At 32.8% G+C, this 16,560-nt stretch overlaps 2 protein-coding genes across 3 annotated transcripts in view; both read left to right on the top strand.

Moving 5' to 3' along the window:
- The window catches only part of LOC145254284 (uncharacterized), a 160,224-nt gene that overhangs the window by 8,069 nt on the left and 135,595 nt on the right, over positions 1-16,560 (top strand). The gene's annotated exons all lie outside the window — the stretch shown is intronic.
- LOC145260747 (coiled-coil domain-containing protein 91-like) lies at positions 2,045-8,571 on the top strand. Its single transcript, XM_080119103.1, is given in 2 exon segments — positions 2,045-8,130; positions 8,276-8,571. Coding segments are annotated over 2 exon segments (723 nt in total). The 5' UTR covers positions 2,045-7,696; the 3' UTR covers positions 8,565-8,571.

Raw genomic sequence — 16,560 nt, 5'->3', positions numbered from 1 at the left:
TATACACATTTATAAAAATACAAACATGCATACACATACAGACATATATACATATATACATATATACACAGAGATGCGTGTATTTATGCTGAGTAAGTAAGGTAAAGTTAGGGTAGATAAATGAATGAATAGATAAAGGATAAATAAATAAGTGGGGGTAGATAATGCAAGGTTAGGTGGACATGTTGAAGTTATGTTCGAAATGCATGTTGTTGATTTAATTTTTAGGGGTCTGTATTGATCTGCTTTGCTTATTAGATGAGGATTATTTTATAGTTTCTATGAAAGAAAAAATGGGGTGGGAGTTTAAATGGGGTATAAAGGTTTAAAAATTATTAGGTTCATATACATAGAGGGGGGGGGATCCTAACATGTTGCCTTGGGCAGTGGCTATGCTTAGCTTTATTTCAGTGTGAAGTGGGTTGTGGGTATAGGCATACAGACACATATATGTATATAAATCCAGGAATAGTTACATCTGTACATATATGCTCACTCATGCGCATATACATAGACACACATATACATATAGTCACAAAGGCCAGCAGATGCATGCATACAGATACACTTGTACGGAGACATAGACGCACAGATATATATCCATGCATACAAATGACCCATGAATACACACAATCATGCCCGCGTATATATATATATATATATATATATATATATATATATATATATATATATATATGCATATATATACATATATGCATATATATATATATACATATATGCATATATATATATGTACATATATGTATATATACATATATGTATATATATACATCTATGTATATATATAGATACATATATGTATATATATATATATACGTGTGTATATATATATATGTATATATATATATATAATTGTTATATACTTTGTTTAAAGCATTGTGTATAATATATGCATAATTCATAGAATGCTATAACACTGCGGAAATATACCATATTGTAAGTAAGGAAACTGAATACTGAATAACAAGGCAATATATATGTGTGTGTGTGTGTTTGTGTGTGGGGGGGTGTTGCATTGTTATGACAATATCACAATATTTTTAGAATATTACCCATTTACCAAGTGTTTCTATTTAAGCAGAGAGTAGCCTGAGATAAATAGAAACACTTTATAAAAGGGGTATATCCTCGAAATATTGTCATTTCGACATCACATAGACGACTAGAAATTGATAAGGGAGATTGAATTATAAAAATTCGCCTAGTTAATCAATTTATTCCGCATTATTATTAGTGTTCTAGGAATGAGTTAGACATATACACAGACGCATATATATATATATATATATATATATATATACTTCATTTACTCACATAAATTTAATATATGAAAGTATAGATTTATGCGTAAACTTTAAGTATTTACTTCAAAAGTGCTCAATACGTAGGTAGAGCTAGTTAGTAATTTATAAAATATATATGGCGATATATATATATAAAAAAGGAAGGGAAAGATCTACCGTAAACCACTAACTTAGTTCTAAAACAGATCCTTTGTTCGATAAAATGCATGCCCATTGGCTGATAGGAAGGGGTGCGGTGGATACTAGAAATCTGATTGGCTAACTAGAAATCCTCAACATATATAAAAACAAGAAGCAACCACAGAATTCGCGCATAAGCCTGACGAATCCTATAGTGGATGAAACGCAGAATATTCAGTGTAGCTTAATCGCCATATATATGTTATAAATTACTATATATATATATAGTTTGTAAAAAATAATCTGGCATCCATATTTTTATTAATAAACAGAAATTTATGTAAGTTTTAAAAAACGGCAATATATTATATTAAAAAACTTTCACGTCTATTTTTCACGTGTAATAATTTTTTTCGTTGTGATAATTATTCTTTAAGAGTTTTATTCAAAAACAATGTTTTAATCCATTTAAAAGGTGTTCAATCCAATGTTTGAATGCAAAATCTAATAAATGCAAAATATTTTCAAATGATTACCTATACATTTTGAAGGATCCCTTTGCAAGGGAGTCACTGGGTTTTAGGTTTTTAGGATATTTTTGGGATTCCAATTTGGGTGAGATATTTTTATATATATTATTATATATATATATATGAGTTAGTATCAGAGAAACATTTTCACTGAAAAATATTCTTAGGTTTATAATCAAACGTTAGAAACCGAGAGACATGTTATACGATAAACACAAGCAACAGTTCAAAGGCATTTAAAAAAAAGATATTTTTAGAGTTTTACATCAATAAAAAAAACATAGAATGTTCGTCAATGTGTTTAGAGTCTTTGTAAAACGAGGGAAATTCTTTAGCTGAGATTGGGAACAAGTCAGATTCGATAATTAAAAGCCGTGCAATACACAGACCTGAAAAATGTAATCAAAACTTCCTCGCTGAATTATATAAATTATAGTTTATTAAAAATTATTACTGACAATCAATGTTCATTTGTTTTCATATTTGAAAGAAAGTTCAATTGGAACGAACATCACTGATACATGTATGCACATATGTAACCAATAATGTTTGTATTAGTCCTCGTGCGAAAGAGCAGGACACAAAATGTTTAAAATAATAATAATAATAGAATAACAATGACAAAACATAACGAGTATGTTTATAAACAATAGCAGACGTTAATGAAAGAGTGAAATGTTGTGTATCTGTATGTCCAAAATTAAAATACCTAAACTCGTTTCTTCCTATAACTGTTTGCACATTTTCATTTTTGACACCGAAGTTTAAACATTGTTTGACGCAGCATCATGGGAAAATAATATTCTTATCAAGTTAAAAGGTGAAATTATAGGCATGAAAAGGGCAGGAAAATCACTGAAAAGTATTTCAAGATATTCCATTCTCTACTGCCCAAAGAATTATTTACAAAAAAAAAGCATGAAAAATATGGCATCATTAGTGAGTTATGGAAATCTCCAGTAAAGCTGACGAGGAATAATATGATTTATGTAAATAAGGAAATCTCTATCCATAATTCTTTATCATGTAGAAAATTAGCAAACATCTAGAAGACCAGAATGTTCAGTGTTCTTATTCAACAATTAAAAATTATTTAAATAATCGGTTTATACGCGGGACCCTCTACAAAAACCATTATTAAAACCCCGACAAGCAAGAAATGGATAAAAAATGCCAGAGAATAAAAATAAAACCATGATATTCAGTAATGAATCTAAATTTAATCTACATAATTCTTATGCAAAAAAAAACATGGCAAAAGAAAGGTGACCAGCTAAATCAAAAACTGTTCGCGTACTCTCTCTTCACCTGTTAGTGTAATAGTTGTACGATTACAACAAAAGGTGAAGACGAACAGGTGGAGAGAGAGAACTAAAAGTCAGTCTCACTCTAATTATATTTGTAAATAATGAAACAAAGTGGATGTTTTTTTTCTTTTGGAATTGTTAATGTATTTTGCTTATGCTGTTATATAGGTCTCTTATTCAGAGAGAGTCTTATTATATGGCGTGTTGTATCTTAGCGAGAGTCTTATTACAAGAGCGGTCTTAGAAGAGAGTTTTATTACATATAATGTTGTAAGACTCAGAGAGAGAGAGAGAGATGTTGTGAGAGAGATTGTTCGTTCCGTGTTCATGTTATGAGAGATTCTTATATATTAAAATGTTCATTCCTTAGACTAATAGATGTGTTGCTATGTGAAGCTCTTAGAATGATGAGATAGAGTTCACTGTTCAGACATTGTGTAGACATGAGATGTCGAGACGTGTATGAAAAGACATTTTATAACACAGATATATAATACAATTTTCACTTTACCTTTTTGTAAGAATCATAAGACAAGACGAGCTTTACAAAACACATGATGAATTTATTTCTTCACGACCGGCCGTGATTTCCATCATCAAGAATTCAACTTCACATTTTAGTTTCAAAGTGACGTCTCGCTTCCTAGACGCTTCCCAGACCCTCTCTGAGTTTCTCCTTCGACTGACCAACTCTAAAGTTTTTTCTCTATTCCTAGAACTTTCTATTTTCCGTGACGTCATACACATGTTAAAACATGTGCTTTCTTTCACGTGTTCTGGACATACGTGTCCAAAACTTTTCCTATTTCTACAAAAGGAATTTTAACCTATACTCAGTAACCTATTTTTCCAATATGTTAAAAACATTATCTTATAAGCTGCATTCTGTCAATTTAAAATTTCATAAAAACTTGACAGTTCACATTCTTTTCTTGAAATATTTTATCTATATTCTAAACAAACGTTTGTTTTACATTTTTAAATCCTCACACGTAATCTATTTCTAAACCTAAATTACGAGGTTCGAATTTCGTCTATTGCTATTTCATTTTCATTTTAACTAAACTCTCTATTTTTATACTTACATGAAAAGGGGACAGCCCTTATCATGTAACAATGCGGTTGCATTGTAGCAAACGTCAGGTTCTTTTAAAATAGATTATCATGAATTGTATTTTATTCTGGAGATGGTCGTTCATTTTATAACCATTAACAATCTCAGTACTGCTTTCATTCAAATACGGTTAACTTCTCGAAATTCGATACAAATGAGAGATAGATTACTGACTTTGAGTTATACAAATCGGAAAAAGAGATCTACTGATTCAGGTATAGATTTAAAGAAACCATCGCGGATGGATAGAAATCGAATTAAATTAAGTTACATAGATATGAAGAGACTGAGAGATAGATATATACCGATTTATACAGATATAAACACAGATAGATACGTAGGTAGGTAGGTAGGTAGGTAGGTAGATTGATAGATAGATAGATAGATAGATACTGATTTTTGTCTTCCATTGTAACGAACATACCGAGATATATAAAAAGGTATATAGATATAGAGAGATAAAGATATAGATATAAGGAAATAGAAAGAAAGATGCTGCCTTAAATATTTACAGAGATATACGAAGGCGCCAAGATAGAATGATAAGAGCTGGTTTAGGCAGTCACACACACACATACACAAATGATCTAAAAAAAAAACTAAAAAAAAAACTAAGTGCAAGTGAAATACAAACGATTGCACTGAAAGGCACGGCTAGAATCCTAAAATGATCTCTTGATTGGACTCACTAAAATAGGGGCAAATGTCAGACATCTGGTTGGATGCCCCACCCCCTAGAAGAAAAAGATAAAGAAAAATGTAAAAAAAGGAAAAAAAGAATCTAAAAACGACATGGTCTCTGAAAAAAAAAACATTATACTGGTTGTGATAGAAGCAACGGCTCTAATAAAAAAGAATCTTCAAAAATACTTAGAAGCAATCCCCGAACGACCAAGCTGTAATGAAATACAGATAGCAATCATAAAGGGAACAGTATCTTTTTTTTTTATTATTCAATTTTCACCCCAAACAAGGCACAGTGCCACTTTGAAGCAGGGGATACTATCAGGGACTTTATTAGCAGGGTCATTATGAAGGGAGATGAGTAGAAAGATATTTGTTCACATTACACTTGAACTTCTGCATATCAGTACAGTTGGGAAAACAGAATCCCGGAAGGGAGTTCCAAAGACCCGCAGTTCTGGGGAAGAAACTATTGGAGTAAAAGGCTTTCTTGCACCTAGAGATCACTACTGTAAAGGGATGAGACTTAGTAGCTTGTCGGGTTTGTCGGGGATAGTTACGTCGGGGAGGTACAAGTGCCTGCAGCTCGTCAGAGCATTCACCATTAAAGTATTTGTAGAACAGGCAGAGGGGTGCAAAATCTCGTCGATGGGACAGAGGCTGAAGCCTAGATGACAGCTCAGGACCTATCAGGTTGGCGACTCTCTTTTGAACCCTGTCCAGGAGCGAGAGACAAGCAGCAGATGCACCAGCCCAGATGTGACAACAGTACTCCATACATGGGCGAATGGTGGCCTTATAGAGGTACAGGATACTGTCAGGCATAAGTAGTTTTCTAGCATGGTAGAGGGAGACAACCTTCCTTGCAGCAGCCTTGGCAATGCTCTCAATGTATCTATTCCAGTTCATATTCCCTGTAAACGTTAGGCCGAGGAGTTTAAAAGAAGTACTTTCAGGCAATGTGTTCTTGGCCATTGCTATTGGTGGTAGAGAAGGTTTCTTGTAGTTATTGAAGGAAACAAGCTTAGTCTTAGCAGCATTGAATGTGACCATCCATTTTTGTCCCCATTCCACTACAGATTGGAGGTCATCCTCTAGTGTTTCTGCCATTTCCTTGGATATGTGTTCATTTGTTTTCCCCTCACATCTGTTATAGAGAGTGGTGTCATCGGCAAATATACCCATCTCCGAAACAATTTTATCAGGGAGGTCATTTATGAATATCAGGAATAATAGACGTCCAAGGATAGACCCCTGAGGTACTCCCGCATTTATGTCATATTGTTTAGATGTACGACCGTCGAGGACAACTTTGATTTTTCTATTACTTAAGAAGGATTTAATTACATTATGAATTCTTCCAGTGATTCCATATGATCTAATTTTCCTTTGAAGACCATCGTGCCATACCCTGTCAAAAGCCTTAGATATATCAATGGCTACCGCTCTACCGTCCCCTGTTTTGTCCAATGAACGGTATATACGTTCAGAGACTACAGTTAAGATATCTGCCGTTGAACGGGCTTGCCTGAATCCATATTGTTTGTCAGTCAGGAGTTTAGCAGCTGTTAGGTGCTGGACTAAGGCTTGATTAACTAAGGACTCAAATATTTTGGCGAAAAGCGGGATGAGGCTAATGGGGCGATAATTTAGTGGGTCAGTTCTTTCACCGGAATTCTTGAAGACTGGTATCACAGAAGCGGTTTTCCAGCAGTCGGGAAAGCAAGATTCGTTAAGGCATTTATTGTAAAGTTTGGACAGAACTGGAGCAACCTCGGCAGAGCATTTTTTAATAGCACAACCGGGATGAGATCTAATCCACATGCTTTTGAGGTGTCTAGGTTTTTTTATAATAGTATGTACCTGAGAAGGGGTAATTTTCAAATCGTCTAGTGTGGCGTCTGTTCGCAGAGGAAAATCAGGAAGGGAGTGGTGTACCGGGTTCAGTGTGGAGTTTGAGGCAAACCGACTGGCAAGCAGATTAGCCTTATCAGTTGCCGTGCAAGCAACCTCATGATTGTTTGATAGTGGGGGAATAGTTGATTGTCCATTATTTACTACGTTATTGTAGATTTTCCAAAAATCCCGGGTTCCTAATTTCTGTGCTTCGATGCATTTTCTAGTGGTTTCAGAGTAATCTGTCTTAGCTGTCGCTATCACTCTCTTACAATTGTTTCTAGCTTCTATATACTTCTGTTTATTTGAGCTCGACTTATATCGGTTGAATCTGCGGAACGCATGCTGCCTTTGACAAATGGCAGCTTCACAAGCAGAAGTAAACCATTGTGGAGAGTGGGGCTTGCTATAGAATTTCCGTGCAGGAACATGTGCTTCAATTGCAGTTTTGAACCATTCAGTGGTCTCATTTGCACAATGTTCCGCTGGAAGAGTAAAGATATTTTGCCATGGGGCATCTCTGATGAGTTCCTTGATGGCTTCCCAATCAGCCTTTTTGTAATACCTCGTTGTTTTGAGTAGTGGGTCTTCAGTTTTAGGGCGAGAATTTAGGCTGATTTCTACCATTATCACAGCGTGATCAGCATTCCCGAATGGGTTGTGGGCATTTGTTGTACAGTCATCGGGAACCGTTGTCAGAAAGAGATCTAGAAGTGAGGCATGTTGATCTTGCTTGCTGGTTATTTATTGAAACAATTGGATAAACTCCGTGCTCGGAATATTGAACTTACTTCTCGAGTGGATGGCCTACAAACCCAGCTATCTGAACAGAAGACAAATTATGAGGCTCTTCAAGCCAAACATGCTTCTGACTTGGAAGCGATCCGACAGGCTGGTCATGACGCCCTTGCTGTGGTTGTGGAAGAATACAAGACTTTATGGTAGACGGCTATGCTGCAGCAACAGGAGGTGGCGGAGTCACATCTCAAAGAGAAATTGAAAACTGAAGCTGATCAGTATGCTCAGATGTTGCAAGAACAGCATGACCATTTGTTTGATGTCCTTAAACGGGAAAAAGAAGAAAACGAAAACCGAATGAGAAACGCTCTCGATGAACACAAAAATCTACAGAGGGAGGAATTTGAAAGTTACTTGTAAATGGAACAAAACCGATATCAGGCAACTCTACAAAAGGTTTTAATGGAACAACAGTGTTTACATCAAAAAGCCATTGAAAAGGCAATGCAAGAGCAAAAGGAACAATCTGAGGAAGCATTCAAAGAAGAAATGAAATTGATGAAATCCGAACTTGAAAGTATACATGAGGGCTACCTCGAGGAATGGGAGAAAGCCTTGGAGAGCGAGAAAGATTTCGAGAGAGAAACTGCTGAATGATCTTGTGGAGGAAGAGCGGCAGAAATCACGCCAAGTCGGAAGAGAAGCGTTACAGAGCTGCAAAGAAGAGATGAAAAATGATGTTGCCGAACAACGACAGCTGGACCAACAACTCCGTCGACGGCATTATGCTGCTTTAGATTTGTTTTTGGCAAGTGCCCGGCAACAACTTGTTGATGGAGGGAGAAACTGACCTTGTATCGAATCCAGTTGATGACCCTCGACCAATGATAGGCTAATGGGAGGCCACAATCTAATTCCAATCCTCCTCCTCCTCCTCCTCCCCTCTCAGAGGAGAAGAGAGTGAGCCATTTGGAGGTTTCGTCTTTTCATCTGAATCTGGTTATCTGCAGAGATAAACCACTCTAACTTGTATTGGTCACTGTATCAGTGGTCAGCGTCTGTAATGAAACTTACGCGTTTGAAATCGATTCACTGCCAGTGGAATTGCAGCTGCACTTAATCAAGCGGTAAAATATCAGACATTTTGGATTTTAAGCCGTTTCTCTCTCCCTCTGTCCAAATCTATTCTTTAAAGAGACCTTGGATGTAAATTTAAATTTTAATGGAATCAGGTGTTAACTCCAGGAGGGAGCCTCTTCATCTCGCAGAAATTACTGAAAAATAAAACTAAGTATATATATATATATATATATATATATATATATATATATATATATATATATATATATATATATATATATATATATATATATATACTTAGTTTTATTTTTTTAATTCCAGCAGATTGCTCTATTATTAGGAAAAAAATAAAGGTTTGATCACAAATGTTTTTAGAAGATGATTGGTCTCAGTAATGGAAACAAGTGCAGGTTCTGCCACACCGAAATAGAGAGTGTGAGCTACCTGACTTTCAGTTGTAAAGTTCGGCTAGTTGACAGCCGCTATATAATGTCACAGAATGGAGTATGTAAATATCTACACTGTACTATCCGTAAAATATTGGACATCTTGTAACAGAGACCGTATGAGCGCATGGGAAAATATCAGCAGATGTAAGACAGCTGACTTGCCCAAAAAAGCACATATGCAAATTAGAAAGTGTGGGAGCTGGTACGAGAAGAAAAAGAAAAAAAGGCACTACGTAGTCTGAAGAAGAAAAAGTGCGAATTAAAAAGATGGACATTGAAAGTCGAAGACGAGAAATGCCTATCTACGGCCGATGTGTAGTGGGGCAGAAAGAAAAAAAGCGAACCAGGGGATATGTACATGTGCCCCCCACAGTGCCAGCGAGAGAGCCTTTAACAAGGTTCATACAGATTTTTAATGTCTATTTTCAAAGTTTTTCCAGACAATATTCAAGTTTCCAAAACAAAATTTGAGGTTTGTTTTGCAGTCAACCGCGATTCGAAAAATGGTAAAAAAATCAAATATACAACAAATAAATGTTACCATAGCCAATAGCAGTTACATCCATCACTTTTTTTTTGTATTTTAAAGTAGTTTTAAATGCTTTTATTTCATCTCAAATATTAATGATCTTTACGACTTTTAAATTTCCAACCAAGATGGCTGCAGTCTTATCCATTCTTTTTTATCGGATCTAATTTTAAATTATCACATATTCTGTTTTTTTTTAGAAGAGATTGCGATTGAAGAGTGCCGTTCGCGCATGGAAAGTATTTTTTAGAGAAAGAATGGGTAATTTTTATTCATGACGATAGCCACTGCTCTCCCCCATAAAAAATATATAATTAATTTATAAATGAAAACAAAAATAGATGGAGATTTCAATCTTTATCACAAACTACCCGAGATAGTTTGTGATAAAGGGGCGTACCTCTTGTATCCACAATACGATGCAATTCCAGAACAATGTATTTCGATTTTATTTTCAATATTTAAAAAATATTTATTATTTTTATTTTAATATTTAGACACAAATTTTTACTGGAGATAAATAAATAAGAACACATAATGAATAAATACGGTCCTGGATATGACCTTAAACTATATCCGATGGTGAGGCCCCAGCTCGACGGTTTTTGTAGAGTGTGGAGCCACCCTTTAATTGCCATTGTTCCCAGGTCCACTCTGACCCGGAGTGGTAGTACCTGTTAGGGTCCCAACTATGGGTTAAATAGAAACCGACTTAAAAAGAAAATATATATATATATATACCCTATTAAAAAATTGTTCTTCAAAATCACTGGATTCGGCATTAAATAAAGGGTTGATATGCCGTAAAACAAAAACAAGGCTATTTCAAGAAATTTTCAAGGCATTTTCTATATTATTAATGATTTTTCAATGAAATAATAGAAATAATGCTTTTTCAAGGCAAGTCAAAATTCAAGGACTTTTCAAGTCTGTACGAACCCTGTTTAAGCTGGTGTCGAGATGAGGAGAAAGAAAAACGGTAATAAACGACTTGTTTTAAAACAGAAATAAAAGTCGAGTCTGATTTATTTATTTTTGTTTATTTGTTCCTTTTCGACCGTGCCGGGCGACTTGGGAGTCCGAGAGAGGTTCGAACTGTAACGTACACGATTTTAACTCTAATCTACACGGTTCGAGCGTAACGACCACGTTAATGCAGCAAATCATGGAAACATATACCAGAAAGAACAGTTGGAAATAAGTCATGCACCATCCATTATGAATATGCAATTCATGCAGCTATATAACTACAAAGCGGAACTATTGAACTTGACATACTTACTGACAAGAAGGAGAGAGAAGCACCCTAAACAGAAGTTAGTGTCCCCTATAATGTTGGGTTAAAGAGAGCTGAGAGAGAAACGATAACGAAATACTAAGGTCGTATGTACAACATGAAAAGAAATTGGAATCTTAGGAAGATATCTGTCATTCTAGTAATTATGAAAAGGAATTTCAAAATCTATCTGACAAATATATCCGATGAACCAAGTGCAAGAGAGATCCATACAATTTCACTTAACGTTACGGTTAGAATCTTTTAACAAAATCTCTAGGTTGGAATGTATGAGATAGACGGTAAATGGCTGGTATTCGGTAAGATGACTCATCCCCAACTAAAACAAAATAAGAAAATTAAAAAAAAAAATGACTAACTATAACTTTACTACATTTATTTCGTAGCACGCAATAAAAAAAAACAGTATCTTTTTCTTTTACTTTGCCTATTGACTTCACGCATTCTTTCACTTATAAATAATTACTTTTATAAAAACTAGCGAGACCGTATAAAGAATTTTTACATTTTTATATTTTTTTCATGATTTCGTAACTTTCGAGAGTGATTCTCCTTTCTCGAATAAGAACGGTTATGTTTATGCCTTCACTGAACTAGGACATTTTCGTTGTGGAATTTGTGATCTATTTGCGTTACAATATTTTGCAAGCCATTATTTATGTATCTTTTTAAATTTTGCAAACACGGAAACTCAGTTTTCATTTTTAAAAAAAATTTTCTTTAACATATTCATACCAGAAAAAAAGCTGTTACCTTCTTCCCTCGTTCTTTAAGCGAAAGGAGATATAAACACATTTTCATCTATATTTATATATATCACAAAATTATGCTTCGAACTATTGCACGCAACCCTCGTGAAGTAAATAAAGGGTTATGTTTGAAATTCCGTCCAGATTCCAGAGTTCGACAAGATACACTTGACGAACGTCGGACGTTACATTGACTGGGTCGTTGTGAAAAATACACTCAAGATGAGAACAGTAGTCCGAAGAATTCAAATAATACGAATAACCAATTCCCATCTCAAAAATTTAGAAATGTTAAATTAAGCTACTTTTCAGTATTTTATTTGCCTTCTGCAAGAAAATCTATATGGAAAAACAACAGAAGCCCAAGTCCATATGGGTGAATACAATTGCATTCATGCATAGATTTTTTTCTGCAACACTGACTTCGACTTACGTTGTTTATAAAAAAAAAAAAAAAGTTAAGTCATTCTTTTCTATTTTACCGGGGCAACACCCGAACCCCGGTCCTGCTTGTTTTTAATACACCCCCGTTTTCTGAAAATAATAATTACTTGCACTTTTCTTATAAAATGAAATTATTATATAAAGTGCTTACATTGCAAGGTAGTTGAACCTCTCACCAAATGTAATTTCAATAAAGCCGCTAATTATAACTGCGAATGCGCTCAGTTTTATTGTATACAATTCTACGATTTACTTCACCTACAAGCATATGCTTTAAGTAGTTGGGCAGAGTTATCCGCATTGTATAACAAGCAACGAATATAATGGAATATATATATAAACAAAACATTATGATGTATGGAGATGTAGAAGTAGAAAATAAAAAAGGAATCTATATAACCAGGAAAATGATAAAATATATATATATATACAAGATATACAGATAAGCAAACGCATGGTTCTTATAACAGATTTTTTAACGCCTTCCATAAAATCTGTTTGCTTGTTAAGGTCGAAGAATGTGAAATAACACGAAATACAATACACAGTCATAAAAAAGGAAGCATAAGTAATGAGCATTTATGAAAAAGAAACTTTTTACATGGGTTTTTCAATGCCATAAACCCTTGAATATTGATGCATTTTATAGCAAATAGTGTTTTATTTTATTTTACTGTTTATCTCACAATTATGTCCGTCATGTATCTGTATGAAGTACAGTTAATGTGTTAATTCTTTGAATCACCAAACATAAGAAAATCATCAACTTTTAATGAAATTTTAAGCATTTATTTAATAAATCATATTTATTACCAGTGACGGTTCGTGCATAAATCTGTGGGACTGCAGCAGCCCCAAGTTATTTCTACACAATATTAATGATAAAATTAAAAATAATACGTTTGTTTTTATTATTATTTTTTTTTTTTTCTATGTGTACATTATAAAATTATTAAGTTTAATGTCGGTATCTCCAAATTCATATAAAAACAAAAATAAAACTTCACAGTTACACTTTCTTAATGAATTTCTCTTGTGCGCATGCACGCTTTAGACGCTTTAGACAGCCGATGAAAGCCGCTTGAGGAACTGTGGCTTGTCGCAGCTCCGCGTCGTGAAATTCGTTGTTTGCTTAAAGTATGCGCCTGTATAGATATAACATTGTTATTGAAAAAAAAAAAAAAAAAAAAAGGAGATTTATATACAATTTTTTTTAATTATTATTAAAGTATGCATATAACGTGTTCTTGTACATAAAATATTGTGATTTTTCTTTTCTTTTTTTTAAATACGCACACTTTTTGCGTTGCGATTTAATTCGGTAGCAGACGGTAATATATAATATGCAGAAACTGTTTTTTTATTATTATTAAAAGTATTCGGGTATTTAGCAGTGAAGCTAACAAGCGACCAAGGGTAAAAATCAAATATACAATAAATAAATCTTACCGTAAAAATAAAGTTACTTTTCCATCTACCTGCCTTTTTGTTTGTTTGTTTTAAGTAGTTTTTAATGTGATTTATTTTGCAACAACTAAACTTTACAAAAAGAAAACTGTTTACATTTTTTCCTAGTAGCAAACAAATTAAGAAACAGTTTTTGTTGAAAATACATTTTAGTTAGAAATCTTTTTAACTTGTATGTTTTAGATATAAAAAAAATAGCATTTATTTGCCTCCAACGAGGACAATGTTAGAAGTTTTACACTTTGAAAAATGGATTTTTTACACAAGGTTTTTTTTTTAATTAAAATGTGTTTGTAAGTAAAAAAAAAAACAGTTTTTATAATTATGCATTTTTAAACTTTACATTGAATTTGTTAGTAGATGGAGGCAGATAATATGCATTAAAAAAAAAGAAATAGAAATCCTTCTGGACTGAGACAATTTTAATTTTTTTGTTTTCTTTGGGGAGAAATCTACATTAAAATTCGATGTTTTATAATGCTTATATATGACATCCTATTTTCTTATAATACATCTCCACTTTATGTCGATCTTTACCGGCATGGGAAGGTCAGTAAATAGCCAAGTCTGTTTGTTCTTTTTGCAAGTTGTTAAAAGATTTCTAAATAAAATTTTGTATCTTTAAATATTTTTGTTTCTTTGTTCACTATATAAAAATGTAAAAAAAATTATTTTGTATTTTATTTACAAATACGTTTTGTTATAAATACATTTTTAAAAATATTTTTTTAAATAAAACTGTTATTAAATAAAACGCTATTTTCAAATAGTAAACTCCTAAATTAATCCTTGTAGGGAGGTAAGTAAATTTCAAAGTTTTTCTTTTTTGTTTTTATTAAAAAAATAAGTTATTTTTTAAAATGTTTTTCGTTTGTTTGCAAAAAAAAAAAGAAAACGCAAACTTTTATTTAATCTGAAAAGTTTAAAAGGAATAAATGTATATATTATTTTTATTATTCTGTAAAGTGTACATAATTTTTAAAAATATTTTTAATAAAAAAGTTTTTGAGTATTATCCATTTCTGATTGATTATTTATCTTTGTTATATATTTGAATATTTATTTGAACGTTTGTTTATTATTTGATTAAATATTTATTTATATATTCGAATTTCTTTTACACGATATTAAAACAATACGTAAAATTTTCGAAGCAGCACCCCCACTAATCTCAGGCACGAGCCGCCACTGTTTATTACTAATAGAGATGTGATATCTGTCTGAATCGGAAACTATACTATTATTACTGTAAATAATGGAGATTTCTTGAAGCCGAAACTATACCACTGCTACTATAATTAATGATTTTTTAAAGCTGAAAGTATCTAAATATTAATTTACTTGCCCGTAATCAAGTGTCACAAAAAAACCATCATCACCGAAAACATTAATTAATGAGATACGAATTATCTCCCTTTTATAGTCACTCTTTATCAGTTAAACATCATTAAAATCATTTCCTCTAAAAAAAAAAAAGCATGGCTGTCTGTTTACGGTTTCACTTTGGTTATTTTATTTTATATTTTTAAAAAATCAGGTTCATTACCATGTATGACCTGCTTCTTTGAGTGTAATTTAGAATATGTTCGTTCGTTATTATACCATCCTTCAACGTTAACAAAAATACGCTACTGGAGACAGCACGCTTTAGTATTTTATAAGGAATATCAGATTTCAAATTTTATATTATAACAATTTTCAAAATAGTTAAAAGTTCAGCTGAGGTTAAGTTTGGGCTGCATTTACGCGTAACTGCTTTAATATATTGTTATCAGTAAAAGCGACTTTATATAAGTTTCCCTAATTATCTTTGACGAAGATTACTAATAACCCCAAGCTGAGGTTCTGGAATAAGAAACGCCAACATATTCAAATATGACGTCATATATGATTTCATAGATACCTGTTAAAATAGAACTAGTAAAATGATACTAAAAACAAGATATATATATATATATATATATATATATATATATATATATATATATATATATATATATATATATATATATATATATATTAGGCACCGCCAAAACTGGGGGGGGCAGGTCAGTACTTTTTGACGGACCGTCTTTTTAAAAATCTACCAAAAATCAGGTAATTATCCGATCAATACGAAATTTTCAGCGATTATTAGGAGAAGAATGAACTTTATAACAGTGTACTTATTTTTCATAAACGATATTTATATATATTTTTTTTTTGCTTACAAAACCCCCCCTTGTTTTGAAGTGGGAACAAATATACTTAAAATAATCATCTGAAACTGAACAAACCATATTGTGTTGTTGTGAGGGACAGAATTATAGATTAAAAAAAAAAAAATTGTTTGCATACCTTATTTTGACGTCTGAATATCAGAACTTCGATTGTGTTTAATTATCCCGCTTTTGAGTTTTGAAGTGTGAAATTCGGTGAATATGTTAAGTAAAATAATTAATTTAAGTTAAGCAAAACAAAAAAAAAAATTTTTTTTATATTCATACGAAAAAAGCCATTTTAAAATTTTTGATAAATAAATTAACAATTTTTTTTTAGCGAGCCGAATAATGCATGACCATTATTAAACAGAGCATGCTTTGAATAATCGATACAAAAAAAAAATTCGATAAATATTGTGCCCTTTGTGTTAAAAATAGCATCATTTTTTTCGATCTCGTTTGAAAACGTTTGCCGCCTTTCGACTACGGTGGACCAAACGCGCTGAAATAATTTTTTTTTATTCTGCTTTAAATTGCCCCCTCCCCCCATTTTGGGGAGCCTGGCCCCCACACACATACACATTAAAAACCAAACTCATACAAATGGTCACCCATCTGGTACTGGCCAGC

Source organism: Euprymna scolopes, chromosome 3 (genome assembly GCF_053919585.1).
Source record: "Euprymna scolopes isolate OS-2025 chromosome 3, ASM5391958v1, whole genome shotgun sequence".
Lineage (NCBI taxonomy): Eukaryota > Metazoa > Mollusca > Cephalopoda > Sepiida > Sepiolidae > Euprymna > Euprymna scolopes.
Note: the sequence above shows the minus strand (reverse complement) of the source record. Positions and strands in the feature narration are given on the sequence as shown.